This window comes from Enhydra lutris, unplaced genomic scaffold, assembly GCF_002288905.1.
Source record: "Enhydra lutris kenyoni isolate GAN:26980312 unplaced genomic scaffold, ASM228890v2 scaffoldscaffold31, whole genome shotgun sequence".
NCBI classification, from domain to species: Eukaryota; Metazoa; Chordata; class Mammalia; order Carnivora; family Mustelidae; genus Enhydra; species Enhydra lutris.
In genome coordinates, this window is record NW_019154115.1 from 18,142,856 (window position 1) to 18,169,974 (window position 27,119).

At 55.0% G+C, this 27,119-nt stretch overlaps 1 protein-coding gene across 1 annotated transcript in view; it reads right to left on the bottom strand.

The window, feature by feature from the left end:
* Positions 1–5,348: 5,348 nt before the first annotated feature.
* Positions 5,349–27,119, bottom strand: part of LOC111153124 (immunoglobulin superfamily DCC subclass member 3) — a 41,106-nt gene continuing 19,335 nt past the window's right edge. The window contains exons 3-14 of the mRNA XM_022511921.1: positions 12,499–12,643; positions 12,052–12,182; positions 11,494–11,631; positions 10,051–10,209; positions 8,720–8,885; positions 8,183–8,430; positions 7,837–8,001; positions 7,376–7,567; positions 7,116–7,220; positions 6,489–6,627; positions 6,127–6,346; positions 5,349–5,874 (exon numbers count right to left, since the gene is read on the bottom strand). Coding sequence (XP_022367629.1) covers positions 5,650–5,874; positions 6,127–6,346; positions 6,489–6,627; positions 7,116–7,220; positions 7,376–7,567; positions 7,837–8,001; positions 8,183–8,430; positions 8,720–8,885; positions 10,051–10,209; positions 11,494–11,631; positions 12,052–12,182; positions 12,499–12,643 — 2,033 coding nt within the window. The 3' untranslated portion in view covers positions 5,349–5,649. The remainder of the gene's footprint in view (positions 5,875–6,126; positions 6,347–6,488; positions 6,628–7,115; positions 7,221–7,375; positions 7,568–7,836; positions 8,002–8,182; positions 8,431–8,719; positions 8,886–10,050; positions 10,210–11,493; positions 11,632–12,051; positions 12,183–12,498; positions 12,644–27,119) is intronic.

The window sequence follows — 27,119 nt, forward strand, 5'->3', positions numbered from 1 at the left end:
CAACAGAGCATAAGCTCTGGGCTACCTCCCGGGAGGCAAAAGGCTGTTTCTGGCCAGTGAGCCACCAGCTGGAGTTAGAGAAGGTCCCCCATAAGGTGGCACGTGAGGAGAGCATGGCAGAGAAATCACTCCTTCTCCTGGGGCTCCAGTTCTCCCTACCCAAGCCGTAGCCCTAGTAACTGGGGGGCTTAGTCACTAGGGAGATGGCCCCAAACTTCCAGGCACAAAACTCCCCTGTTGTTTAACCCAAGATGGTACCGTACTAGCCAGGGATGGGCCAAAGAGTTTGTTCTTTGTAGCTTCCTGACAGTGTCCCCAGCATTCCAGTTAGATGTCCTGTTCCTGCATGCCTGTCTCCAACAGTTCCTGAGTCATCGTGGGGATACAAATTCTGTTGTGGGAAGCCAGATCATAAGGCAAGGAAGTAAGTGCAGGGACCTGCACAGCACAGGACGTGATAGGCATTCAGGGAAGAAGGAGCCCTGGGCTGTGGGCATTTTGGAGTGAGGGTCAGGGCCAGACCCTGCGGTGTGGCAGTGGGCACATGGCACAGGTGACTATCTGTGTCCTTGGGAGATCCAAGTCTAGGGTACATCCCTCTTGAACCCAAGGAGCAGGGTCTTCCCCTCTCTGGGCAACCTGGCTCCCTTGGGCCTTTTCTCCACCATTCCTCTCCTCTCCCCTTTCGTGCCCTGGGTGGCCCCAAGAGAGCCAGGGAAGCAACAGAGTTCTCAAATCAGACCCTATAAACCTCTTTGTGAGAGGGATGTGGGTCTAGATCTCCCCCTGCGTGACCTTGGCCTGAACCAGCTTTGGTTGTTCCCACTCCTTCATTTACTGTTTCCAATCCAGATCCCCCTTTCCCCGTCCTGAGCAAGATGACTCCCTGCCCCACCACCCTTTCTCTCCCTGTCCTTCCCTCTAGGCTCTGGAGCACAGTCCAGTTTTGAGGGTCTGAGTAGAAAGGGCTCCAGGCAGGGTGTAACCATCCCAGGTCCCATCCGGGGCCCTGCCTCTAACTTCCCTGTCCCCTTGAGCTACTCATGCCCTGCATCTGTCTCATGAGAGAGACTGTGGTCCTTTCCAGTGCTGGCATTATGGGCTCTACCAACCCAGGCTGGTGGGGCTCTTAGGCCCGAATCTGCCTCCTTGGCCCCCTTCACTGCCTGTGGAGAGGGAGCAGGCCATGGTATTCACGGGGACCTGTCCCCCCCTCCCTGTGGCCTCAGGACTGAACACCAGGATCCCGCTTCACTGACGATAGGGATGTGACCAATAAACAGGGCTTGTGTAGGAGTCAGGAGCACCCCTGTCCTCCTGCAGCCCCAGCAGCAGCCCCTTCTGGTTGGGCCCTCTTGGGGATAGCTTCTTGCTCAGCCAGCCCCCGGTGTCCACGTGTTCTCCACCTGTCCCCTGAAGGGGTCCTGTGATAGTTTTAGAACTGGTCCATAACGTTGACTGTACTCCCATCGGATAGGGCTGGCCGCACTGACTTGCTTCTAATGAATGGAGCGAAGCAGAAGTGACACCACGCGCAGTCCACGGTTAGATTCGAAGTGATGACGCAGCTTTGGCCTGGCTCTCTTTAGTCCCCTGTCGTTGGACCCCAGCCACCATGCTTTGAGGACGCCCAGGCCACTTGGAGAGGCCACCTGGGGGTGTGGGGCCCACAGCCAGCATCAGCCACCTGACATGAGAGCCGGCGAGCCTTCAGATGAGTCCAGCCCCAGGCTTCAAGCCGCCATGGTGCCCGGTAAAGCAGACAACTCTCCTGCTGAGCCCCACCCAGACTGCAAATGTCCGACCAAAATAGATGTTAGATCAAGCCACTAAGTTGTGGGGTGGCCTGTGACAGAGCATTAGACCACTGGAGCCGGTTGCGAGCCCAGGCCGTGGCTGCTTTCTGCCCCAGGACTGTGTGTGTGTATAGGGACCGGTGTCTTCAGCCTGAGGCCATGGGACTATTTGAGATCAGGAGCCAGATTCCAGGCAGGCACACCCCCCTCACACTCCCCCGCCACTCCCAGCTTTGACTCCTATTTCTGCTAATCTTCCTAATTGGAACCCTGCTTCCCTTTACCTTAGCTTGGAACAGGCCCTGCCTGTATTTGCATGTGATTTGTATGCAATTTGCATACATTCTATGGGTCATACGGGGTGGTTTCCTAACATTTCCAGATGCCTCCCTGGGGAAGGTAGTAGCATCTTGGACTCTTGGAGGGAACAGAGACACTGGGGGTTCGCCTCGTCTACTCCCATCCCTGCAGGATCTGCTTGACCAGATGACAAACCCAGCACCTTCCCAGGCAGCCCTTGGGTGGCTGGTGGTGGTGAAGAATTCCTGTGTCACAAAGTTCTGCATTAAGAAAGGTAAGGTATTATGTCGCTATTTGGGCTTGGCTCTTTTCTCCGGGAAAATCAGGGCAAGTCATCCACTTCCTCCAGAGACTCAGGACAGGTACCATGGCGGCCTCAGGCTTCTCTTTCTCAGTTTAGTGTCCGCACACCATCACTGTTTCTGGCCTGACTTGCAGGCCTCTTCTACAAGTGCCAGGACAGGGGCTTTTAAATGTTCTTTTAGGAGCAGAACCCTGTTTTCTCTCTCACGACCCTGAGGTCATGACCTGAGCCAAAATCAAGAGTTGGATGCTTAACTGACTGAGCCCCCCAGGCGCCCCCAGAATGCTGTTTTCAAATGAAATCTCACGAAGAGCCTGACATACAAGATAAAAGTGGGGTTGTTCTTTTTTTTTTTTTTTTTTAAAGATTTTATTTATTTATTTGTCAGAGAGAGAGAGGGAGAGAGAGCAATCACAGGCAGACAGAATGGCAGGCAGAGGCAGAGGGAGAAGCAGGCTCCCTGACGAGCAAGGAGCCCGATGTGGGACTCGATCCCAGGACGCTGGGATCATGACCTGAGCCGAAGGCAGCTGCTTAACCAACTGAGCCACCCAGGCGTCCCAAAAGTGGGGTTGTTCTTGTTGAGAATGAGCAGGGAGAGTAGAATCCTCCTGCAGAGAGGCTCACCCCCAAACCCCTCGCCACAGCTGGAGAAGCCCAGCTTGCAAACCACTGTCCTGGTTTGCTCCTTGCAAAATGGACCTCTGGGTACAGAGCGCAGCCCTCTAGACCTGCGGAGCTTCCCATTGGCCCTCCATTTCCACAGTAGAGGCAACACTGACATTATAAGCAGTTGTATTGCACCACTGTCCTTTACTAGGCTTGAGGCCCACTGAGACCTCCAGATCTTTGACAGCACAACCACCTTAAAGCCAAGTCTCTTTTGGCCTATCCTAAGCTTTGTCAGCTCCAGACACCTGGCTTCAGGAGCCTGAACTGAGGAGCAGACAGGGAGGAATGGAGAGGCCTGGCCAGGAGTTACGGCTGTATGGCCTAGAAAGAGACACTACAGCCAGATCCTGCTCCTCAGTTGTAGACTGGAGTCAAAAATAGTCCCTCCTGGTAGACAATGCATGAGCAGTACCTGGCTCGGTATGGAGGGACTGGCCTCAGATTCCTCACTGCCAGCTAAGGAGGTACAGAGCTGCGGTCAGAATACAGACCCTGGCACTGGGTGGCCTGATCCAGACACAATCTCTGGTCCTGCCGTAACTGGCTATGTGAGAGTTTAGACATTTCCTTTATTTCTCTTATCCTTTCTCAGTTTCATCATCTGTAAAATATGGTGATGATAACTAGACTGTCTACTTCCCAGAAAGGTTGTGGGGACCCAAGGACACTCCCTCTATGTGGGGGCCAGGGTGCATGGTGCCTAAGTGGTACACAGGGAGCGGCTGTTATTCTGGGCTCTGACCCTGAGAGGGTCAGCCTGCCCCACCATTGGCCACCCTAATCCCAGCACTCCCACCCTTCCCCAGCACCTGACACAGCCATCAAAAATCAAGGTTCACTTTGGCAACAGGACTTTTATTCAGTCAAAATGAGTAGAGTGTGACAAAAGTCAGGTCAAGTCAGGTCAGGCGGTTCCAACCCCAGACCACTCTTCCCATGGGAGAGGGGGTTTCCAGGATGTTGGGGGTGCCGAGAGGCCAATGCAGGGACAGAGGGGGTACTGTGTGGGAGTTTTGAGGGCCTTTGGCACAGGCCCAGCATTTGGGAGAAGGGGCAGACTGCCCTTTCTGAGTCCACATGGACAGGACTCCAGTCTTCTAGGAAAACACCACAAATTCTACCTTCTTCATCTAATTAACTAAAACTTGGGGGAGGAGGGTTCCCTAGAGGGTTAGGGATCAGGGACTTTATGGTCTAATCTCAGACTTAAGGAATACACTTATTTTTTTTCTCCTTTAAAAAAAAGTTTTCCTTCTATTTAAAAAAATGAGTTAACCAAAAATAGGTCTTTTTTTTTCCTTCCTACTTTAAGTATTTCAAAAAACACCACAACAGAAAAGAGAAACAAGAAGTCACAAGAACATAAATCTTTAAACACACCTTGTATAAAAATATCTTCCAGCCACATCTGCTGACAGTGGTCGTTCCACTGTCCAGGGCTTGGGTCAGGCCGGCTACGTCCCATGGGCTAGAGGGCCAGGCCACGTCTGCCAGGGAACCTCCCGACCCAAAACCCACACACAGTGGTCACACACACAGAACATTCCAGAGGACAGCCTGCTCCAGGGGCTCTGGGGCCAGACGGGATAGGAGGCAGGCTTCAGGGCAACACCCCACCCTCGGAAGGCCCAGGCAGGGAGCCAGCTGTGGGGATCCCGGTCAAGGATCAGTTGGCCAAGAGGATGGAAACTGGAGTGGACAGATGAGACAGGGCGGAGCGGTGGCAGCAGCCTGCTGGACGGTGTGTGGAGCGACAGACGTCAAGGAACACATTTCCTCTCATTTTTGGCTTTTTTTTTTTCACATTATCTTTGACTAATTCCATCTTTATTTCTGTAGGTCCTGAGAGGCCCACCATTGGTGACTTAGCCTCTGGCCTCCTCTCTTGGGGAAGGGTAGAAGGTCTCGGGCAGGAAGAGGAGCCAGGAGGAGGGTCCAGTGATACAACACAGGCCCGGAGAGCTGGCGAGCCTTGAGGTAGATGTTTTTTTTCACACCTGGAAATGGGGAAGTGCTTTTTTTTTTTTTTTTTTAAATTCTGGATAATAATCTGGGGAAGGAAAGGGGGTGCCCCTATAGGGGCTTGAGGTAGGAATGCATTTGGGGCTTTGTGGGGTGGGGGTGCTGAGGCCATGGCCCAGCTCCCTCAAGAACATTCATTCCGGCTGAGGTAGGTACTGAGAGCCAAATAGCAAAAATCCATCCTGAGAAAACAAGGTCGGTGGAGGGTGACAGTGTCAGGGGCCCAGCCACGGCAAGGGCGTGTTTTTGGAGTCTAATTCATCTTTCTTTTTTTTTTTTTTTTTTTTAAAGGAAAACATTAGTTCAGTTCCATGTCATGTGGATATGAGGCAGAGGTGAGGGGGGACATTAGTCCAAGGGAGAGGTTCCTGCAGGAATCCCTCCAGGTCCTGGGGGGGGGGGGATCCCTGCTGAGGCTACTTTTAGGTCTTGACCCCCTAAGGGTATCAGGACAGAAATGCTGGGAAGCCCCATCCGAGTCCCACATGACAGGAGAAATCTTGCCTTTGACCTGAGAATGGGGGGTTGCCCCCTCCAGAGCCTGCCAGACACTGGCTACTGTCCCGAGCGAGCTGGCTGGGCAGCTGGTGCCATGGGAGGCCGGGTAGCCTGTCCTTCACCGAGGCGGCCATGGCCTACGTCCTGGGGTGGCAGGGAGGCTGCAGGGCCTGCGCTGGGGTCCTTGGCTTCTGACACCATCTCCTCCAGAAGGCTGAATCCCTCAAGTGGCAGCACAGAGAACTGGGTCTCCTCACATAGGGCAGGGTCCCCAGGATCCTGCTGGGGAAAGAGCCAGTCCCACCAGCATCAGCATGAGGGTCGGAGCCCAAAGCCCCCAGCCAGAGGGTCAGGCCCTGACCCCAATCCTACTCGGGATTCTGGGCCACCCTGCCTGGTTCAGGCACTCAGAGAGCAGCACCGGCCCAAGCTCTGTACCTGGAGCTTAGTGAAGACCAATGACCCTGGCTTATGAGCAAGGTGAAGGGAGGGCAGGACTGGGATGTAGTCTGAGCCTGGGGTGGGGGCACTCACCATGTGTCTGGGGCCAGGTCTGGAGTCTGGCCGCCCCGCTGCCCCAGTTGGGGGGAACAGCTGTTCCAGTTCTTTCAAGTCCACACGCTTCTTATCTCGGCCCAGCTGGCCCTGCTCTCCCTGGCCGGCCCCATTCAGTGCCAGGATGCTAGGATCCCTTGGGCTCCGGGGGCCCTGAGGAGGGGAGAGCTGGTTTTCTACATCCTTACACAAGAGGACCCTAAGGGGTGAGCCAAGAATTAGGGGGAGGCTTTGGAGGGAGGGAGCAAAAACAGAAGGCTGGACACAGTGAGCTCCAACTCTGCTTTCCCCTGCGCAAAGACCTTCTCTGGGCTACCCCCACCCTCCTTCCTGGGACCCACCTGCCCCTTTGGCCGAACAGGAGGAAGAGGACACAGAAGATGATGCAGGTGACCCCGATGTGGATGCCGATGACGATGCCTGTGGTGGACGTCTGGTTGCTGGGCTCCTCCTTCCGGCAGTCACACGGTGGGCTCAGGGCTACGGGCAGGGGAAGGGAGGGAGCTGTGGCTCTCTGGCCCGAAGCCCCTGTGGACACCCAGCTTCTGGGGGCTCCTCCTTCCTCAGCTGTACCTGCCTCCATGTCTACATGGGACCCCAGCCCAACTTTTTTTGGCTCTCTTTACAAGTTACTGAGTACTGACTTTGTGCCCAATACTGGGAATAACACTTTTACACCATTGATGAAAGGACCATTTGATCCTTATAATGGCTTTATAAAGTCCCTGTTTTATAGAGGACAAAACTGGGGCTTAGGTTAAGTAACTTGCTCATGGTCACACAGCTAGAACGTCATACCGCCGAATCTCAAACTCAGCTCTAGGCCTGTGTTCTCAAGGGCTCCATGTGCGGTTACACTCTCCCACCTTCCCAGTGTCCCTGTCCCCCTCCTGCCCCCGCCCCCTCCCAGAGCCTGGCCTCCCTTCCAGGGCACCACTTTCGAGCCCCGCAACCGCTCCCCAACCTACCTGTCCTCTCAGAGGCTCCCCTCAAGGACACGAAGCGGACTGTGGCATTGCCCTCCCCGTGCTGGTTGTAGGCAAGCAGCTTCACCTCATACACTGTAGTGGGGTCTGAGGGAAAGGCAGTGCTGTGCTGAGTGACCTCCCCAGGCCCCAGCGGCAGCTCTGGTGCAGCAGGGCAACAGAGGTGACCCCCACGCCCCACCTCCTGGCACCGGGCACCACACTCCTGCCCGCTCCCCCAGCGTGGTCTGCGTCCGGCTCACCAAGCTGGCTGAGGTTGTAGGAGGAGGCGGTTGCAGGCAGCAGGATGGGGCCGGTGAAGGAGGCTCTGCTCGCTGGGCGGTAGAACAGCTTGAAGCCGCCCTCGTGCTGGGCCAGCCGGGGCCACGGCTCCCACAGCAGCTGCAGGGACGAGCTGCCCACGACCCGCACCGACAGCGGGGGAGGGGCGGGGGCTGTGGGCAGAGGAGGCTGAGATGTGAGGGGGCGGGCCACCCAGGACCCTGACCCCCACGAGCCTGGCAGTTCCTCTCTGACCCAGGGCCTCTGCTTGCTCAAGGACATCTTTACGTGAGTTGGAAAAGGACGCCCCTTCCTCAGGTAGCCCCAGACCCCACTCCGCCTCGGGGCGGGGCTCCCGCTGGTGGTACGTGGTGAGCAAGCTTGCGTGCACTGTTGCTGATTCCGGGACTGTTTCTTAGTACGTGCGGCACCCAGGCCTCACCTTCGCCCAGGGTGCTGGTCAGCACAGGGGCAGAGGCGGAGCTGGCCCCCCTCGGCGTGTAGGCCTTGATGTAGAAGCTGTAGGCAGTGGAGGGCTCAAGGTCGCTCACCAGGTGCTGAAAGGTGCTCTTGCTGACTGCCTCCTGGTACTCCAGCTCCTGAGGGTCTGGGGAGGTGAAGGGTAGGGCAGAGTAAGCCACGTGAGGGAGTCCTACCAGCACTGGTGAGATGAGGGCATCCAAGGTGCAGGGAGGACAAGGGAGGGAAGGGGTTGGGTCAGGACACTCAGGATTGAAAGGGATGATCAACAGGGACTAAAAAGAAGGGGCTACAGAGTTCCCACTCACCAGCAGCCTTCCTGATGTGCAGGACATAGCCAATAATCTCCTTGGTGTTGACCAGGGGTTCATTCCAGGACACGCGGACCTCAGTGGGTGACACGGAGACCGCCTGTACATTGAGGGGGGGCCCAGGCAGCCCCTCAGCCCACAGCACGGTCAGCCTGGCACTGGCCTGGGAGGAGCCAGCACTGTTCTCGGCCACACACTGGTAGATGGCCTCGTCCTCAGGGCCAATTCCAGAAATTGTCAGAGTGCTGCAGGGGAGGGAGAACCTTAGATCCTTTCCTCCTCCCAGAGTATCCCTGAAGTCTGGCCAGATCACCCCATTTGAGAGATGGAGAAACTGAGCCCCTCCAGAAGGCAAAGAACTTGTCTGAGGTCCCTCTAAGTCAGGGACAGACCTCGAACTCAAACCCAAGCCTCCGGATCCAATTTCGCTCTCTTTCCCCACAGGAGGGCAGAGCCTGCTCAGGCCATTCATCCAGGCCCCCTTCCCCGCATCTTTCCCCCCATCTTTCCCCATTCTCACCCCCACACACATGCCTGTTGTTGTTCTTGAGCCTGACGTGGCCTCCTGGCCCCAGCACCTGTCCGTTCTTCAACCACGTGACATGAGGGGGCGGCTCACCCTGGGCTTGGCAGGTGAACATGGCTGTGGTCCCAGCTGGCCTGGAGATGGACTGCGGGTGCTGGACAAACTCGGCTGGGGCTGGGGTGGGGGGCAGAGAGAAGCAGGAGCAGCCATGAGGGGTAGGTGGGCGGGGACAAGACAGCTGTGAGTGAAGGGATGGGGAGGGTATAAGGACAGGGTGGTCTCCTGTTGCGCAAGTCTCCATTGAGTCAGATCCTTTGAGAACCCTCCAGGTGGGGCCCACCCTCTACCTCCTGCCCAGGCTGCAGGAGATGAAGACAAGCCCCACCTCACTGGCCCCAGAGAGGCAGACCCAGGAGACGACTCCATTTTAATGACTATTTAAAAGACTGACATTTGTATCCGAAAGCAATCAAGCTGAGCTCCCTGTTCAGGAAATTGTTAAATAAATAAATGTGCTAATAGGTTTGGCTGCACCTCGAAGGCTGTAATGACGGGGAGATGGATGAGCCTCAGTACCAGCTCCCCTCGCCCCTACATGCAATACCTCCTCCTCCAATCCCAGGCCTCCGGCTTCCATTAACACCCGAGAAATGAAATGCTCCATCACTTTCATTTGGACAGATTAACGGCACATGGAATGCTAAACAAACAGGCATTTAAGTTCCTAATTCCCCTATCTCCCACCCCTTCCCCAGCTCTCTGGGAGGGAACCACCCCAGAAAGCCCCTGAGAATGGGATCCCAGCTCAGTTCATGGGGACAGTTGAGCCCCAGTGCAGGAGGATGGACAGGAGGACGTGCTCAGCTTCAGAGGCTGACACCCGCCCCTCCCCCTTTGCCCCTCCCTTGCATTGGAGGCCGGCCCTGCGCGTGGCAGGAGCTGGGGCGTGAGTGTGAGAATGACAAACACCTGGGAGTGTGCAGGCAGGTGTGAGCCGGCAGGTGCCACATGGTTGTGAAGGAAAACAGGGACATGTGTGAAGAACACAGGGGTGTGGGGAGCAGGAGAGATTATAAAATGGGAATGACTGGCGGGGGGATGGCACGGGCACCCAGAGAGGCATGAGGGGCTGATATCCTAGACAAGACCTGCATTCCCCTTCTCAGCACACACCTTCCTGGAGGAGAGGAGGGAGCTGCCTTTTGGCCTGGAGGCCTGGCGAGGGGCAGAGGCCAGGGTTGGGAGGAGTCCAGGGCCCCGAACTTGGGCCAGGCTTGGTGATGAAGCCAGAACGAAATGGGGCAGGAGGAGAGGGCTGTGGGGCCGGGGAGCTCCATACCTTGTACCACCAGCCGGCCCTGCGCTGTTCTCCTCACCCGGGTGCCCGGCCTGTTGGCCGCGCAGACATAGACGCCGGAGTGCTGGACCGTCACGTCGGAGATGATAAGATTTCCAGTGCCCAGCACCTGGATGCCCTCCACCCCAATGGGTCGGCCATCTGGGGGTTGGGGGAAGAACGTGGAAGAGGGCAAGTGAGGAATGGTCCAGATTGTTCGGCATTCCACCCGTGTTCCAGGGAGCCTTGATCTTTCACTTTGCACCCTTCCTCCCAAGCATCAAGGCATTGTGGAAGAAGCTGGAGCAGCCTTGAAAACTTGCCTAGCAGCAGAGACCTGGGCTCTAATTCTGCCATTTTCACCGATTCACGGGCAACCTTCAAGTTCCTTCCCCTCGGGGAATTAAGGGGTTTGGATTAGATGGGCGTTTCCCAGCCTGGTTTGTCTCTCTTGAAAACAGTTCCACGCTCAAATTTTTCATTCCACTTGTGGACTGTCACACTGCCCTTTAATATAAAGGCTCTGAGAAGTCCCACGTAAAGGGACCTGGTTAGATCTGTTTCCCAAAGTCGTGAGACGTTTGACCACGGAGCCATTCTTTCCTCCCTATATGCTTTGGGAAATGTTGGACCAGATGGTCCTTGCAGTGCCTATGGGCTCCTCCTAATGGTGAGGCCACTCTTTCCAGCCTCTCCCAGGGACTGGGCCCTCCCCCCACCCAAGGATCAGATTAGCACAGTCAGAGTGCAAGGAGCCGGCTCCCCATTCAGACGCTGAAGTGGTGAAATCTACTCCATTATCCTGCCTGCTGCCCCCTCCTTCCCTGCTCACTCAGCCGCTACAATGTGGCACAGTCTCCTTGTGAATGCGACCCCACCCCATCCCCTCCAGACTCTCCTTCCCCTAGTGACCTTTCCGCTCAGACAATGTGGGCCCATCTGCACCCTTTCATTTCTCTCCTTCAGCTGCCTAGGGATTTAGGCTGGGGATTTAGGGGGCCAGGCTAGAGACGCGGGGGGGGGGGGGCGGAGACAGGGTGTGTGACAACTGGCTGAGATTTTGAGGGGTCTGGACTTGCACTGCTGGGGAGTACAGCCACGGTCATGAGGGCAGGGCCACGCAGGAGGGAAGGGACCTGGGGGAAGGAGAGCTGCCGAGGGTTTCTGGAGAGCCCGAAGCCAGCAAGGCAGGACTGGCCCAACTGGATGAGGTAACCCAGGGAGCTAAGCCATCCACGCAGGGGGAGGGAGAATGTAGTGGGCAGGCCGACCTCCCCAGTCCTGCCAAGCAGAGGGAAGCTTACCCCTCCATAAGGCCCCAGAGAGCACAGACCCCCATGGAGAACAAACAGGATTCAAAGTCCCCCCCACAGCTGGGTGATGAGACTGCCCTCCCAGGGGGTGGGACAGGGGTGGGAGAGGCAGGGGCTGTAGGACAAGGCTCACCCAGGCGGCTCCAGGACACAATGGGGCGCGGGTTGCCCGTGGCGACACACTCAAGCACAGCGGTCTGGTGCACTGTCAGGGTGAGGTTCTCAGGCCCCACGAGAATCATTGGCTCCTTGTAGGCCCCAGAGCCCGAGCCTGGCAGGAAGAGGCCATGTTTTTTAACTTTAGCTGTGACCCTTCCCACCTCATCCTACCCACAACCCAGGACACGGGGAGTGGGGAACAAGATCTAGCCCGGACAGCAGGTCCTATGGGCCAGAGAGGGATGCTAGGGGTCCTGGGGCCTTGCACATCCCGCGCAACATCCATCCCGCTGCTCCAGTCCCTGCAGGGCCCTCTAGCAATGGGAGAGCCCTGGGGTGAGCAGAGGAAGGGCTTCCCCAGGGAGAGCTGAGCCAGAAAGCGGGCTGCATTCCTCCTGAACCCACACCCCAAGGAGCACCGTGCTGTGAGTGGAGAAGGGTCTCCAGGACTCAGCTGAACAGGGATTGATCGGAGAGTGAGAAGTCAGGGGGCTGGTGAGGGGCAGAACTAGTCAGAGCAAAAGACCCTCACCTGACACGGTGAGCCTGGCCCCGTGGCTGACCCGGACACTGGCAATATTCGAGGCCACACAGTGGAAGACACCGCTGTCCTCAGCCCGAAGTCCTGTGATCTGCAGGACCCCCTTGGGCAGCAATGTGTACCTGTTTTGAGGCGGGAGGCACAGCTGACCACCAGCACAACCATGGGTACCATCAGTCACAGGGACACTGACATCACAGACACTGCTCGGTCCCCAGGCGCTGTCCCAAAGTCACGGTCATCCTCACAGACACACATTGGGACTCTCGCGCCAGCCTTGACAACAATCACACACAGTCCTCATGGATCCATCTACCAGCCTCGAATCTGGGCCCTGCTGGCCACACAGACACTTGATCTCAACATGGCTGCAGAAGCACCACCCTGGAGGCTGCCTGCCTCTCCGTCTTCCCTCCAGTTCTCCCACGAACACCTTACCTCTCGTTGTCCGTGTCAATGGGGACTCTGTTCTTCTCCCACGTGATCAGGGGTTTGGGAAGCCCATGGATTTGGCACTGGAAGCGGGCCACACCGCCCTCCTCTCCCACGGTGGCCTGGGGATGCACGTGGAAGTCCGACATGGCTGGTAAAAAGGACGGACATGTGTATGGAAGAGGCACACTGCTGAGGGGCCAGGGGCAGAGGGGTGTGGGGTCAGAGTCCCATGTTCTGGAGCCTCGGACCTCACCGCCCCCCACCCTGGGGAAGGGGGCTGGGAGTTTTCCTGGAGCTGGCAGACACAGGGCAAAGGCTTGGGGGCAGGGAGGACACACCATCACCGACCCTGCCTCCCATCATAAGAGGCATCTCCCACTAAGGGGTGGTATATGGCTGGGACGTGCTGAGAAAGGTCTGGACAAAGTATCAGACAACAAGCCTCTAACGAGGAGATCTCGGGCTGCTGATCCACAAAGTCCCTGTTCCCAAGTCCTACTCCCACTGTTTCAGCTGCTTTCAGATGTATCTTTATGAACTCCCCCTAAGGCATCAAAGGCCTGGGTATTATGCTGCCTGGTTTACAGAATAGGAAACGGAGGTCCAGAGAGGGGAAGTGGTTAGTCCCACGGTGCCCAGCGGGGACACCAGTCATCAGACCCTGCTTACCAGCACCCAGCAGCCTTTTTTTTTTTTTTTTTTTTTGCCTTTCCTCAGCAACCCCATCCCCAGCTCTAGATCCACAGCGTCGGGATGCACCCCAAGAGGGTGAGAGGGTGGCATATCCATCCAAGGTGACAGCCTCTCAGAATACTGTCAGACCTACAATCTGCATTTCAATGTGTCATAAATATTCAGGGGCTCCCCTCCCCACCTTTTGGGGATCTGAACTGCTTGAACTCTGGTCTGAAGAGGCTGGGCCAGAGGGGCTCTGGTGCACCTCCCCACACCCCACTTTTAGGCTAGTTAAGTGTCCCTACCCACCCTCATTCCCACCCATCCCCCACCCACCCCCGGCAGCCCAGGGAAGGTGCCCCTCCCACGCGGGTTCCCAGCTTCAGCACTGGGGCTGTGATTTCATTAAAATCCACTTTGCTTCAAGTGCGGGAAGGCGGCTCACCATCTGTCCAGGCAGGCAGCCCCTCCCCTCCGGCACTCCATCAACTGGGACAGTTGTCCCCTCCCAGAAGGAGCCCTACCCTGACAGCAGCAGTACGGGCACTGGAGCCCATCCTGGTTCCTACCCCTGGCTCCCTGGTGAGGGTGGGCACACCCCATCTCAGGTCCCCTCAATTCCCCGGCTTGTTCTGGACTCCAGGGCAGCCCCTGAAGGCCGAGCCTTTGTGCCCTTCTTCTCAGAGTCTCCGGGGGCTGACTCTTCTGAGGCGCATTCTCCAACTCATTTGCATGCGGTTCATTAAATATAAACATGCATAAACCCCCGCCCGGCCGCCTCCTCCTCCTCCTCCATCGCGGCCTCCCGGGAGTGCAGCTGATGGGTGTGAGCAGCTCCTTGCACACATGTGCAGGGCTGTGTTTTCTGGGAGGACGCAGCTGTGCCCACGTACGTGGTCAGCGTGTCCAGGGCTGGATGTGCGTGGGGGTTTGTAGGTCTCAGCTCCCGCGTCCCTTTATAAAGTGTGCTTTGGGGAGGGGGCCCTGTCAGAGCAGGAGGTGGGGGCAAGTACCCCGCTGGTGTCCCCATCAGACTTGGTGAGAGGGTCCCCAGAAAGCACTGTGAGGTCAGCCTGCCCTGTCTCAGGCCAAAGGCTGTGTTTGGCCGAGGACCTGCAGGTCAGCCCTGGGGCTTGCGACGGGGAAGCCGAGGCCCTGCTGGGTGCCCTCTACCACCTCTAGGCCTCAGCCTCCAGGAAGGCAGGGCTGGACATGGGCCTCGGGCGTGGAGAGGGCACCCAGGCTTCTGACTTGGCTGCCTGTGCGCCCAGGGCTCTGCCCATTCAGGAGCCAGGGAGCAGCCTGCCCCCTCCTCGCTCCAGCTGGAGAGGAGCTCGCAGTCCCCCAGGGATCTGGGGCGGGGCCTGATGGCTCTGCGGACTACAGATGCCGGCTTATTAAGGAACCGACTCCTTTTGTGTTGCTAGCCCCAGCCTGGGCTCCCTGGGGGCGCCTGGAGCGAGAAGCCGGCTGGAGGAGAGGACTAGGGCTAGAGCTGCTGCTTCGCAGGGCGCTGGGGATGGAGAAAAATCTGGCCTCTACCATCTCAGCCCCTCCTCCTCCCCCCAAAACCAAACAAGGACAACAGCATGGGCTGAGTGTGTGGTGGAGGAAAACACTCAAGCAGGAAGTGGTCACAGGTAAGAAGCCAGCCCAGTATCCTTCACACAGTGGACAACAGAATTCCTAACAGTCCCCTGGGGTCCCCTGGATGCAGCTGAGCCCCTTCTGCCCAGGGCTCTCCCCATTTCCCTCCCAGCAGAGCAGCCCCCGTGCCGTCCCTCCCTATCAACTCTACTAACTGCGGCTCTCCCCTCCCCACCATGTCCTCAAAGGGCAGCTTTGCCTTTAAAAGTAACTGAGAAGCACGAATCTGAAAGCCAACCCCTTCATTTTCTGGAGGGGTCACTGAGCCCAGGCCCTCTGCAGGGGTCCCTTAATTCTCCAGCAACTTTGTCACTTTGTCACTCTCCAAGGGCAGGTAACCCCAGGGTGGACTGCAGTTCAGACCAGCCTCTTCTCTTGGGTTGGGGGTTGGCACCATGTTGCAGGGTGAGGGAAGAGAAGGAGCCTCAGGAAGACGGTCTCTCGGTCCCACCCCTGGTTACACAGATGTGGCCCAGGAGAGGTGGCTGCAGTAGGAGGGGGTGCTCTTCTTGATTTGAGGCTCCTTCTTGCTTCCCCTTCCTCACACCCCTGCCCAGCCCTCCGGGCAGCCCTGTCTATTCCTTAGATGTCCAAGGGGGGTTGCCCTGAGACAGGGGTGGCAGCGGTCTGCTCATCTGTAAACGAAGGGCCCTTCGAACCAGGACTCCCACTGCCTCCAGAAACAGGCTCTTGTCCACATCCACAATCCTGCATTCACCCCTCGTTCACAGGCAATTTTTTTTTTCTTTAGCAAGTGGGAGAAAGATTCTAGGGGCCACTTGGGCCTCCTCCCATCTCTCAGGGTGGGGCCAGTTTGGTTCACAAGTCTGTCTTTTTAGCCATCAGAGAAATTCAAATCAAAACCACATTGATACCACCTTCCACCAGTTAGAATGGCAAAACTCAACAAGGCAAGAAACAAGTGATGGAGAGGTTGTGGAGAAAGGGGAACCCTCTTCTTACACTGTTCGTGGGAATGCAAGTTGGTGCGGCCACTTTGGAAAAGTGTGGAGATTCCTTAAGAAATTAAAAATAGAGCTTCCCTATGACCCTGCGATTGCACTCCTGGGTATTTGCCCCAAAGTTACAGATGTAGTGAAAAGAAGGTCCACATGTACCTCAATGTTCATAGCAGCAATGGCCATAATAGCCGAACTGTGGAAGGAGCCGAGATGCCCTTCAACAGATGAATGGATAAAGAAGATGTAGTTCATAAGCACAACGGAATATTACTCAGCTATCAGAAAGGATGAATACCCAACTTTTACATCAACATGAATAGGACAGGAGGAGATTACGCTAAGTGAAATAAGTCAAGCAGAGAAAGTCAATTATCATATGATCTCACTTCTTTGTGGAACATAAGGAATAGCATGGAGGACAGTAGGAGACAGGGAAAATAAAGGAGGAGAAATTGTAGTGGGAGACGAACTATGAGAGACTATGGTCTCCAGGAAACAAACAGAGGGTTTTAGAAGGGAGGGCGGTGGGGGCTGGGTGAGCCCGGTGATGGGTATTAAGGAGGGCACAGACTGCATGGAGCACTGGGTGTTATACACAAACAGAGAATCATGGAACACTACATCAAAAACTAACGACATACTATATGGTGACTAACATAACCAAAAAACCCAACAAGTTTGTTTTTGCCCTGGCTGCTGCTAGCAGGCCACAGAGTCAGAGGGAAGATGTCCTTCACCAGGTCTCTCTGGGGAGAGGATTTCTGGGCAACCATGGGCACAAGGGCCTGAGGACAGGACCTCTGAGTGTGCTGAGTCCTGAACCACTCATCCTGGAGACCACGGCGTGACTGGTAAGGGGATACACAGGCCACTGTTGCAGCGTTGTGTCCATGCCTGGTGTGCATGAGGGTGCTGCTGTGACATGTGGCCGTTGATGCTTTTGGTTAGGCAGGGACTGTTTTGGGTCCCTCATTTCAGGCCAGGTAATGGGAGGGGGTCATGGGCATTGGCTGGAGCCCTTCTGGTGTGAGGGCTAGAGTGACAGGGAGAACAAAGGCCTGCTTGGGGGCCACCGTGGAGAAAATACCTCTGTCCCCCTGCAGTGTGGGAAGGACTCTCCCAGTCCCACCCTGCCCCAATCACGGGTACAGCCAGGCGGTGGGGCAAGGTGGGCAGAGAGAGCCCAGCAGTCCACGGGGCTGGAAGGGAGCAGGAACAGGCAGGAAACAGCTCCTGGACACCCCCTATAAATCACCCAAGGGGAGGGGGTCTCCTGAGAGCCAAATCTAGACCAGCTCAGGGAGGGGAGGGAGGACTTGCCTCCTGGTCCAGGACCTCTGGCGAGGTCATGTCTGGATCTGATTAGACAGGCTCCAGGGGGACGCTGGGGGGCAGGGAAGGGTCAAGGCAGAGTGCTGGGAAGGAAGCTGGCAGCAACCCCCAAGCCCGGCCTCCCACTCTTGGACTACAGCCACACTCCTAACCGAAGTATGATGACAAAAGGATCAGCGGGCATATTAGGATAGAAAGTTCAAAACACACCCTTTGCAGAAGCCAGTGGCACTGGGGGCCTGAGACACCAACTCCTTGCCCTTGTTCCCCACACCCAGCCAGCCATTCGAGAGGAACAACCACAATCTACAGGCGCCTCCAGGGGCCACTAAGGCCATCCCTTCCTCTTATCTGTTCCCACAGAGGATCAGGCACACCTGGATGCCTGGCCCTTCCTCAGACAGCTCAGGTGATTGTCCTGTTTTTCCTTACACCATAGACATGTCTGAGTCCCCTCTGCTTCTACCCACCGGCCCTCAATGTCCCTTCTAGAGTCACATTTTCCAATATAGCAGCCAGCTATTAAGCGCTTGAAATGTGGCCAGTCCACACTGAGATGGGCTGTAAGCGAAAAACACGCATTGGATTTCAAAGATTTAGTATAAAATAAAAAGACACTGGGACGCCTGGGTGGCTCAGTTGGTTAAGCAGCTGCCTTCGGCTCAGGTCATGATCCCAGCATCCTGGGATCGAGTCCCGCATCGGGCTCCTTGCTCGGCAGGGAGCCTGCTTCTCCCTCTGCCTCTGCCTGCCATTCTGTCTGCCTGTGCTCGCTCTCTCTCCCTCTCTGACAAATAAATAAAATCTTTAAAAAAAAAAAAAAAATAAAAAAAAAATAAAAAGACACTAAGCATGAGGGAAAGGTCAATCAAAACTGTAATGAGATACTACCTCACACCCATAGGATAGCTACTGTCAAAGCAAAAACAGAAACAAGAACAAAACCCCTGAAGATAACAAGTGCTGGCAAGGATACGGAGAAATTGGAACCCTCGTGTGCACTACTGGTGGGGAAGCAAAATGGCGCAGCCGTAATGGGAAACAGTGTATGGCGGGTCTTCAAAAAATAAATAGTTATCACGGGATCCAGCAACTGCACCTCCCTGTATAGACAAGGATATAAATAAAGAATTAAACACAGGGTCTCAAAGAGTTGTATACCTATGTGCACAGAAGCTTTATTCGTAACAGCTGAAAAGGTGGGGGCAGCCCACGTGTCCATCAATGGAGGAGAGAATCAACACCATGTGATATGTACATACAAAGGAGTATTATTCTGCCTAAAAAGGAAGACATTCTGACACATGCTATGACATGGATGAACTTGGAGGACATTATGCTAAGGGAAATAACCCAGACACAAAAGACACTGCATGATTCCACTTAGATGGGGCACTTAGAGTAGCGCCCTCCTAGATGCACAAAGCCAAGTGCTAGCTGCCGAGGCCTGGGGGAAGGCGGAAATGGGAGCTGTTGTTCCATGGAAACGGAGTTTTACTTTCGGAAGGTGAATTCTGGAGATGGATGGTAGAGATGGTTCACATAATAAATGTAGGTACTTAACGCCACTGAACTGCACCCTTAAAAAAACGGTTACGACAGTAAATTTTAGGGGTGCCGGGGTGGCTCAGTCAGTTTGGTGTCCGACTCCTGGTTTTGGCTCAGGCTGTTATCTCAGGATGGTGAGACTGAGCCCTGAATTGGGCTCCGCACTGGGCATGAAGCGTTCTTGAGACTCTCCTCCTCCCTCTGTCCCTCCCTGCCTCCACCCCCCTGCCCAAACAATGCGCTCTCTAAAATTTAAAAAAATTTTTTTTTAAAAACCAGTAAATTTTATGTGTATTTTACAACTTGAAAATTGGAAAAATAATTGTAATTGATAGTATTAATTAATAATTTAAAATACTGGGGCTCCTGGGTGGCTCAGTCTTTAACCATCTGCCTTCGGCTCAGGTCATGATCCCAGGGTCCTGGGATCGACCCTCAGAGTGTCAATCTGGGGCTTCCTGCTCAACAGGGATCCTGCTTCTCCTCTGCCTGCTGCTCCCCCTGCTTGTGCTTGCGTGTTCTTTCTCTGTCAAATACATGAAATCTTTATTTGTAAAGATTTTACTTATTTGTCAGAGAGCGAGCGAGCGCATAAGCAGGGTGAGCGGCAGGCAGAGGGAGAAGCAGGATCCCTGCTGAGCAGGGAGCCTAAGACTCAGGGCTCCATTCCAGGACCTGGGATCACGAACTGAGCCAAAGGCAGATGCTTAACCTGACTGAACCACCCAGGTGTCCCATAAACAAAATCTTAAAAAAAAAAAAAATTTTGAAATACTGATTACAAGTTCAAATAATATTTTTTAAAAATATTTATTTCTTTGACAGAGATTACAAGTAGGCAAAGAGGCAGGCAGAGAGAGAGGAGGAAGCAGGCTCCCTGCAGAGCAGAGAGCCCGATGTCAGGGCTAGATCCCAGGATGCTGGGATCATGACCTGAGCCGAAGCATATGCTTTAACCCACTGAGCTACCCAGGCGCCCCTCAAATAATATTTTAAAGACCTGGTTCACAAAAATGCAAAAAACCTTATTAATAATTTAAAAATGACTATATTGGGGCACCTGGCTGGCTCACTTGATGTAACATGTGACTCTTCATTCTGAGGTTGTGAGTTCAAGGCCCATGTTGGGCATAAAGAGTACTTAAAAATATATATAAATACATAATAAATAAATAAAAATAATGATTATATGTTGGAATAGTAGTTTAGATATATTAAGTAAAATAAAACTGATTATTAAAATTAACTTTGCCTGTTTCTTTTTTTTTTTATAAATGTGACTGACTCTTAGAAAATTTAAAATTAGCTATGTGGCTCATATCCTATTTCCACTGGACAGTGTTGCTCTAGAAGAAAAACAATTTTGTTCTTCACACAACAGCCCTTCAGATACTTGAGGTCTGGGTTGTTCCCTGAGAAAGATCTTCAGAGGTAAAACACCCTTCACTCCTTCAAGCCACTTGTGATGTGAAACAATGTTCAGATGTCTTGAGCCCAGAGACCCTCCTCTAGATAAGCTCTAGGTGAGCAAGGCTCCCTTAGAGTAGGGCATCTAGAAATGGCCGGAACCCTGTGGGGCTGGTCTGAGCCTTTTATCACCATAGGACCTTGACCAGATTTCAGCCATGAGCCGCAGTGAGTATCCCTGTGCTGTCCAATATGGTAGCCACTAGTCGCATGTGGCCATTTAAGTTAAAATTGTATCAAACTGAAAAATTCAGTTCCTCTGACTTACCAGCTACCCTTCGAGCACTAAAGAGCCACAAGTGGTACATTATGGGCCTTCACCAATAGAATATTTGCATCATCACAGAAAATTCCACTGGTCAGTGCTGGTCTAAGTCCAAGACAAGGCCTCAGACCCCCTAGCTGCCTTCTCTCTTGTTGCCCCCTCTGAGAATCCCCTTCCTCACCACCTTCAGCACTAGCCTAGCATTGCAGGCCCCCCGCCCCCCTGCCTTCCTCTGCCCTTGGCCACGGGACCCAGATGGCTGACAAGGCCCATAGTTGATCATACCCTAGGGCTAGCACACTGTGTGACAGAGAAGGCCTCATGCAGCAAGATCTTTAGCTCCTACTGGGGAAATAGTTGCTAAGAGCTTTTTGAGGTGGTGGGACAGTAAATGGTATGGGCTCTGGAGTCAAACAGAACTACGTTCAAAACTCAACACTGCCACTCTTAGCTGTGTGACCTTGGGCAAGTGACGATCTCTCAGAGCCTCTTCTTTTCCACTTATAAAATAGGGAGGAAAACAGCTCACGTTGCTAAGCCAATGAGATAGATCTGTAAAGTGCTTAGCACAGAGTAAACCCTTGCTAGCAGCTGCTGAGAGAAATCAGTAGAATCTTGAGTGAAAGGGAGCTGAGAAGTTATGGAAAAAGACGGTGAGCTTACGGGGAGAGGGAAGAGAAGCTACCTTCTCCAAGGGGGTGGCCATCTTCCCTCAGAGAGGCTAAGGCCCAGAGAGTGAGTGGTAGGACCTCAAGCCCTCTAGAGAAGTCAATCAAGACAGAATTTGCAAGGCCTGAATGGTGAGGGAGTGTCCGTGCCAGGGGAGGGGGCAGTCAGGTGTAAACCAAGCTCAGCTTCTTCTATCTCATCGCAGCCTGGGGCTTCACAGAGGCCCCAGTAGGCGAGCTGTCAGCTGGAAGAGGCCATTGGGTAATTGAGGCCTTGATTTCTCTAGTAAAATGTTTATGAAGCCCATAAACTCATGCCTTTATTGGCCAGGCTCATTCTGGGGGATGGATGTGGCTCTCTGAGGCACAGTTAAAGCACCTGCTGAACTCAGGCACCCGAGGGCTACTCTGGCCTCCGCCCAGACCCACCAGGCAGAGTGACCCCTGGAGGGCAAGGAGGCCAGCCAAGTCCCACCTCCAATGTTCCTTACACTCCCCAAAGCACTTGTAAATGTCCTATCTCTAGATTGCACGGGAAGGAGGGAGGTGGTAGCAGAGAACCTTGAGTCCTGGGGATTTGCCACAACCCCCAGTGGGATCCTGGTCTTGTCCTCGGGGTTATCTGGCCCACGCTCACATTCCCCTGCACTCTGTCCCCATCTCCCTACTATCTCAGTCCCCACACTGCCCCTTTCACTCTGTTAGGGAAGAACCCCCACATTGACTAGCCATTGCCATTTGTGGTGGGGGAAAGCATGACTTCAGAAGACTTGCATTCACTTCTCCAAGCCTCCAAAAGGAAGTCCGAGAGCGACTTCAGGTCCTGAATCCCAAGAGTATGTTTTTGGGGCTGCGGGTGCTTCTGGGGTTGGGTGGACCACATCTGCTTACAAACAGCCCCAGAGGACTGCAATGCAGAGGCCGTGCTCGGCTTCACTGGGGGTGATTGATTCCTCTGTGCCTTTGCCTGGTGACCTTGCTCTGAGAAGCCTCTGGATCCCTTTGTCTGCCTCCTCGCCTCCTTAAGCCCGTTACCCCCTGCCTCAGCCCCGAACCCCAGCCCCTCCCACTCCAACACCAGCTCACCACACCCCCCCCAGCCCCAATTCTAACACAAAAGGCAACTTTGTCTTTCAAGTCAGCAGCCATAAATCCACATCACTCCCCTCCCTTCTGGCAGCCACCTCTGACAAATGGGGGCCTGGATGGGGAGAGGTGGGGAGCAGTGGGAGGCCAGCCTCGGCTTGGGAAAGTCCCCTGCCTCCAGCTGTTGGTCCGCTGCTGTAGGGCCGGGGAGAGCATCAAACCTTTATGGCCTGATCTTTGATTCCAGTGGACTGTAAGGCCCAAGGCACAGATGCAGGGGGTGGGGTGGGGGCCATCTGGGGTTTCTCTGCACCTCTACACTGGGCATTTACAACCCCAGGGGAATAAAACCTCTCAAAGCCCTACTTGTGATGATTCTGCCCGTAATTCGGGGGCTCCCGTTCTTCCTCCAGATCAAGCCCCAAGCTCCTCTTCTCTGCACCCTCCAGCCTCCAGTGGGGACGCATGTGCTGAGGGACAAGCCATGCACCTGCCTTACACATTTGGGGAAGGGGAAAGGAGACAAGTATCACCGACCCCAGTGACCACCCTACCTGTCCCACTGCTAGGATTTTGAAAGCACTTCAAATATTTTGCCCTGGTTTCATCCCATATGTCAGACAGTGAGGACGTGTCCTGGTTTGGGGTGTGGGAAATAGAGTCATCTGCTGTGTTTCACGGCAGACCCACGGAGTCAATGGGAAGCATTCATTCGACAGATACTTAGTGGCTGCTAATGCGTAGGAGACCATGTCCTGGTGCCATTTTCCTCCCATCCCACAGACCCTGTCCTTAGGGGTCCCTGCCCACACTTCTAAGAAATATCAGAAGGGTGAGAGCCCAGGGCCAGGATCCCAGGGACGATCACGGTAATAATTGCTCTGCAAAAGCCACTGGGTGTCAGAGGTTACATGTGACATCGGCATAACCCCAGCAAGTGGGGCCTGCTACCCCATCTGGGGCTCAGGGAGCTTATGTGATACACCCAGTGACCGATGTTACAGCAAGCATTTAAACTTGGAGCCATCTAGCTCCACACCTGCATCACGCCTGGGGTGGGATGGGATGGGATGAGGCGGGCACCTGTATTCCAATACTGCTCAGACAGGGCTGAGGATACCTGCATATGCGCTTACAGGAAAACACAACATCCTAGGCCCTTAAGGGCACCTACTCAAAGTCAGAGACGCCCCCTGGCCCAGCGGGGAAGGCTTCCCGCAGGACAAGTTTCCCGATTGTAGCTAATGCAGATAAGCACCACTATAAGATGGTGTTACCGCTCCACTAATGCTCCCTGAGCCCACACGTTTCCTTAGCCCTATGAACACAAGTGTATGAACAAACCCAGATGCTGGACCCAGGATAGCTCTTCCCCGAGCATTTCCGAATCAGCAATCCAGGTCACCCAGTGGCAGGGCCTGGAGCGGTGGGGCCTGGAGGGCTACTCCCATCCTCCTGGGCCTCATAAACCAGAGGAGTAATCTATTTTCCTAGTTTGGGGCAGGAGGGCAAAGCACTGTGAAATACCACGGCTTCTGTGGGATGACGGGCAGGGAGGAGGACGCACTCGGAGGAGGAATAGTTGGGAGACGAACTCAGCCCTGTTCACAACTGGATGTATGATTTTGAGAAAACCAAAGCCCCTCGCTGGGCCTGTTTCTTTCTCTAATATGAGGGAGTTGAGTGGGATGAGTTGTAAAAGCTCATCCAGCGTCCGCCTTTGAGTCCTGTCTGCTTCTGAGCGCACCAGCCAGGGGTACAGCATCAGGGGCTGGGAGCCAAGTGGGGAATCCCTCTCTGCTTTAGACCTGAGAATGTCCAGGCCCAGCAGAGCCCCTCTCCACAGACTGCACGTCTCTGCCCGTGTCAGGGTCACCAATCTTCCTTGTGTAAACCTGCCCAAGCCCACAACATCCTTAACTTCCCGTCGTTCTGGTCAAGATACCGGATCTTTCTCACCTCCCGGAAGGGCGTCTGGTTAGGCAGCCCAGGCTGGAGCTATTAAAGTAAATTGCTTTCACATGACCATGAGGACAACTCCACAAAAACAGACGCTTCCCCCAGATTTCCAGAGTCATATATTAGGATCTGTAGGGATGAATGCTGCAGGGGTCGGGTAATGGACGGGTGACCTAGGATCATGCCTGCCTCTGTCACAGACTCCCTACGTGGCCTTCCAATACTGACCTTAGTTTTCTCATCTGTAAAATGGCAGTGGGGCAGGACAGACAAGATCATCTCTAAGGTCCATACTAATATTAAGATTCTAGGATAACACTGGGTAAAGTCGTCCCCTCTGCATCAATGAAAGGACCCTCTCCTATTCTCACACCTTGATTCGATGCTGCTTTTTTGTTTCACAGCTCTACAGAATCTGTTGGCTCAACACCAAACCACAATAGATTAAGGCCTGCAGGTCACCCACCCAACAATATTCCAGAATAAGCCTTATCTGTTTGGGGGAAGAGGGAGGATTATATTCCATAAGAGGATTACAGAGTTTCTTGGTTGGTAAGGGGCTGTCAACTCTTGGAAATAGACTTACTTGCCCTCTAGTTGTCAGAGGTCTCCCAAAGCCCTAGGAACCATCTTCCACAAAGGGATTCAAAAGCTTTCCCATAAAATTCAAAGGAGTCACCACACGTACCCACACCCCTAACCTCTCCCTCTCTTACTAATCGTCATGTACCAGCTGCCAAGCTATGAACAAACCAGTGGGCCACGGCCCTATCCTTCTCCCTATCTCCCCCAACTAACTGGTCACCAAATCCTGGTGCATTGTGTCTCTTGCATCCCACTGCCTTGGCTTATTACTCTCAGGTGTTTCTGTAATAGCTTCCCCTCCCCAGCCTTCCCACTTGCAGCCCGCTCTCCCTCTTCTTCCCCCATCCCAAGCCATAGTTATCTTCCTAAGCATCCAATATGACCCATAAACACCTTTGGTGGTTCTCCATTGCCTTCAATCAAAGCACTTTCGTTGGGATGCCATTTGACGTCTTCATTATTAGATCCTGTTTCATCTTTCTGGCCTCGAAAGCCAGCTAATTCTGCCTTCATGTGGTTTGTAGTCTGACCGCGTGAGACAAGTTTGCCTTCCCTGGACATATTATAATGCTCACACTTCTATTTCTTTACTTCTGCTGTCCCCTGTGCCTGGGACACTTTGCTCCTTTCTTTAGCAGCAGCCCCATCCTCCACATCTCCCAAAGGAGGCAGAATTAATTGTGCCTCTCTCCTTGTCCTCATCTGTATTAGAGTCCATTGTTCACACATCAATCTACCTTCTAGCCATGAGTTCCTTACTGGCAGAGAACAGTACGGTACCTTTCCACCTTGAGTACCTAGAATAAACACTAGGTAAATAATAAGTGCTCACAAATTATTTCCTGAATGCTGACTTTAAGAGTCATATGGCTTGGGGAGTCCCTCCCCAATCATCCTCTCTTCCACGCAAGTCCCCACCCCACCACAATCCAGTGTCTGTTCTGGGGCAGGTTACCCCTCTATGGGAATCCCAGCTTCTGCAATGAAAAAGAAGCAGTTAGGCTGGGCCACCGTTCTCACACCAGGAGGCCCGCTAACGACGCAGATTTCTGGACTCCAATGCCTAGATGGAGAGAGAGCCTTTGGTGAGGTGCGGCGCTCAGAAATCTGTCTCTCTCTTAAAGCTCACAGGGTGTCTCAAATGCACAGCCCAGATTGGGAACCCCCGGTCTGGCAGGTTCTTGAGAATCTGATCTCCTCTTAGGTTCCAGCATCTTGGGAGGGCAGATTCTCGGCCCCGCCCCTACCCCACCCCACCCCACCCCACCCCCCCCGCAGCTTTGCTCGAGGCCGGCTGATCCCCGCGGTGTGACTGCGATGCCACGAAGCGCAGAGCGGGCAGCGGGCGGGTAGACTGGCGTGCGGGAGCCCGGCCCCTGCGGGGCCCCAGTCTCAGTCCCCGGGACGGCGGGCGGGGTCAGCGCCCCAAGCCTGGGGCCCTGAGAGCCGCTCTCTCGGCGGCAGGAGTAAGTGGGACCATCTGCTCCTCTCCTCGGAGGTCAGCGCTTTGTGTCAAGCTCCCATCCCCCTCGCTCCTCCCCTGACCCCCCCCAGCTCCCGCCCCCCGTGCCCTCTGACTCCCGGGACTCGAAAGAAAGAAGCCCTCGAGGTCGTGATGAAAGTGGCAGTGTGATGGGGAGCGACAGTGGCCGCCGAGCTCGGGGCGCGGGCAGCCCGGGCAGGCGGCGGCGGGCGTGGGCCGGGCCGCGAGGAGCGCGGGGTCCCGAGCGTAGCGGCCCGGGGCCGGGCGGGCGGGCGGCTCCCGAGGGAGGCAGCGCCGGTTCCCACAGCCGGCCGGGCCGCCGGGCCCCTTTGAAGTGGCCGCAGCTGCACACCCCGACCCGCCGCTAATCCCCGCGGGGCGGGCGCCCTCGCCCCCCCCCGCATAGCGGTAGTGTCCGCGCTGAATGGCGCTGGCTAATTACCTCGCTCGCACCGCCGCGGGTGAATGAGAGAATCCGGCATTGTGCGCAGCGAATGGAGAAAATAAGACAGCCATTGTCCTCACACGCCAAACGAGGGTTTGATGTCGCTGGGGCGAGCGAGGCACCATTTCCCGCCGCCCCCTCCCCCCGCGGCGGCGCAAATTCCCCAGCTGGGCCCGGCCCCCGCGGCCAAGGGGAAACTGAGGAAGCCGCGCGGGAACAACCGCCCCGGGCTCCCTCCGGCCCCACCACCCGCTCCTCACCTCCCTTCTCCACCCGCCGGTTCTTAGGGCGCCTACTGGGCTCGCCCAGCGCTCTCCTCTGCCTCCGCAAACCAGGCTCGGCGCGGCGCTCAGCGGCCTGGTTAAACGTGGTTGGGAACACGTGAGACAACCGGCGAGGGAGCCGCAGTTTCCGGGGGTCGGTGCCCAGCTGCGTGCCACCAACCCACAGGGCTGGGGAAGTTCGGGGGATGGCTGGGAGAGAAGAGTACGGAAGGCAGGAG